This window comes from Nematolebias whitei, chromosome 12 (genome assembly GCF_014905685.2).
Source record: "Nematolebias whitei isolate Nwh7 chromosome 12, NemWhi1, whole genome shotgun sequence".
Classification (NCBI taxonomy): domain Eukaryota; kingdom Metazoa; phylum Chordata; class Actinopteri; order Cyprinodontiformes; family Rivulidae; genus Nematolebias; species Nematolebias whitei.
The window spans coordinates 32,921,646-32,924,397 of NC_056509.1; the positions used below are offsets into that span (position 1 = coordinate 32,921,646).

At 39.3% G+C, this 2,752-nt stretch overlaps 1 protein-coding gene across 1 annotated transcript in view; it reads left to right on the forward strand.

The window, feature by feature from the left end:
* The first annotated feature begins 212 nt into the window (after positions 1-212).
* The window catches only part of LOC119418190 (visual system homeobox 2), a 4,683-nt gene continuing 2,143 nt past the window's right edge, over positions 213-2,752 (forward strand). Inside the window, exons 1-3 of the mRNA XM_037685446.1 lie at positions 213-632; positions 1,093-1,168; positions 1,468-1,591. Of these exons, the coding sequence (XP_037541374.1) occupies positions 236-632; positions 1,093-1,168; positions 1,468-1,591 (597 nt within the window). The 5' untranslated portion in view covers positions 213-235. The remainder of the gene's footprint in view (positions 633-1,092; positions 1,169-1,467; positions 1,592-2,752) is intronic.

The following is a 2,752-nucleotide window of genomic DNA, read 5'->3' on the forward strand; positions in this document are numbered from 1 at the left end:
GAGCTGCAGGAACCTTGTTGTCAGCTGTAGCAGCTGCAGGAACCTTGTTGTCAGCAGCTGTAGGAACCTTGTTGTCAGCTGTAGCAGCTGCAGGAACCTTGTTGTCAGTTGAGTTGCAGGAACCTGCAGTCTCTCTCATTTAGTCCCGCCTCTTGCCTGCGAGATTAAAAAGCGCAGCTGAGATAACGAGACATCATCGCGCTGCTGTGTGCGCGCGGACACTCATCTCACCATCATGACGGGGAAAGAGGAACTTGTGTTTTCAGACAATGAGAACGAGCAGAAAACAGCGCAAAGCAGCGGGAAGGCCCCGCTCTGGAAGACTGGGCCCGCGGCGCAGCGCCGAACCGGCTTTGGGATCCAGGAACTGCTCGGCCTCAACAAGGAGCCGCCGGCGGCCCCTCCGAGGAGGCCCCTGGAGGCCCTGCCGCCCAGAGCGCACATCCTCACGGCCAGGGCGGCCCTCGGACACGGGATGGGTTTACTGAGTCCGGATGGGTTCCACCCGTTTTACGGTCAGCCCGCTTTTCTGGAGGTTCTGTCGGAGGCGCACAGTGCGCACCTGCAGCCGCTGCACAGAGCGGCGCACAGGGAGCCGCGCGTGGAGGCGCAACAGTCCGGGGCCAGCTCCGGTGAGGCTCTGACATCTCATCAGATCAGTAAAATAAAACTTAAAGCTCATCTGAAATCTCCATCAGAGAGTTGTTCACATTCTCTGCTCAATTATTTTAATAAGAAGGAAAACAGAAAACACGTTTACTGTTTTACAAGGAAATGTTTTAAAGGTCAAATAATAATAATAGTTCATGCTTAAGAACTCTAAAATTGCAAACGAATAAATTAATTAAGTTAAAAACAATATTCAGTGTGTTGTATTAAATTCAAATTTTTATATATTCTACAGATGAAAATCTGAAACGAATGATGTAAAAAAACAACTATTTATAAAAATGACAAAATGACAAAATGACAAAAACAAAATTTAAAGAATAGAAAAGGCTCTTCAATCCAAATAAAGAAAATCAACGTTGTATTTTATTTTACTTTAACTTTATTGGACAGGCAGCTAAATGAAGGTTTGTTTTCTGACAGACTCTGATGATCTGAGCTCCTCCGGAGATCCAAAGTTCTCATCAATGAGCAAGAAAAGAAAGAAAAGACGACACAGGTAATTATTATTATTATTATTATTATTATTATTATTATTATTATTATTATTATTACAAATGATGGACTTTATGATGGTCAATTTTCTGATGGTAAAGTGTCCAAATGTAATTTTTGAAACAAGAACATTGTTAGATCTTTGTTATTGGATTTACAGAAAAAAATAAAAGAGAATCAGGAGCAAAATTATGTCATTTTAAGAAAAGCTTATTAATTTAATTAGTATGGTGTTTTAATACACAATAAATAAATAATAACTCACATTCATTCTTTCTATTTTTGGTGTGATTTCATCTGAAGAACCATTTTCACGTCCTATCAGCTGGAGGAACTGGAGAAAGCTTTCAATGAAGCTCACTATCCAGATGTTTACACCAGAGAGATGCTGTCCATGAAGACCGAGCTGCCAGAGGACAGAATACAGGTGTGTGTGTGTGTTATCCTAAAGAAGAAGGAAAAAAAAAGTTTTCATAAGGAATCAAGAAAAAAAATCTGTATTTGAAGCCATTTTGCTTCCTGAGTTTCTGTTATTTTATTATTTATTATTTATTATTTATCATGATGACTACAGCAGCATATCATCAGTCGATGATCACCAGCATCATCCTGACTTTTCCTCTCATATTAGCAGCTGATCCCCGCTCACACATAATTAGTTAATTGAGAAGTCTTTCTCTTTCTCCGGATGATTCAGGCCTTCAGCCCTGAAATGAAACGAGGACTGTAAAGAAATAAATCAGCAGAGGTCAGGGGGGCTGCAGCCCGCGTATTTTAATTTCCCTTGACATTTGATGAGGCTGTCTTCCATCGACCAGGACTGGAAATGAACTTATTTTTCAATCAGCCTCTTTGCTTCCTTCTCCACTCTCAGAGGAAACAAAGACTTCTCTCTCACTGAAGGAAACAAAAAAAGATTGCTCATCTGGGGATCATCTTTTTTTAATAGACAAACGTTTTGCCAGAATAGTTTTGCAATCGTAATTGTTTTAGTTTTATTTGTGTTTTATTTGCTCTCCCCACCCCATTATTTCAAGGGTCTCCTTTCTTTTTATCAAATTTAAGATCAACAGAGTATTACAAGAAAATTAATTTAGACATGTGAGGAGCTTCAACCTTACAGTGACTCAGAAGTATGGAGACTGATTTGATCAGTGTCTGAAACTATAAATTCATGCTTTCAGACCACATGCAGCCAAACGCCCCAAACAACTCATCAGAAAACCTTTATCAAACATCCAGCAGGTGTCACAATTCTCCTTCAACCCTAGAGGACATGGTTGGTGAAGCCTTAAAGAAGACAGAACATCTAATTAAAAGAGCCTCTCAGAAGTAATTAAAAATACATTCACTGTCTTTTTTCTGCTAAAATAAATAAATAAAATAAAACTCTGTTTACCTTGTTGCCATGGTTACAACATCATCCAAACCAGTGGACTCTTTCTCACTTATTAAGACCTGAGCAGAGGACATGTTTATCTATCTATCTATCTATCTATCTATCTATCTATCTATCTATCTATCTATCTATCTATCTATCTATCTATCTATCTATCTATCTATCTATCTATCTATCTATCTATCTATC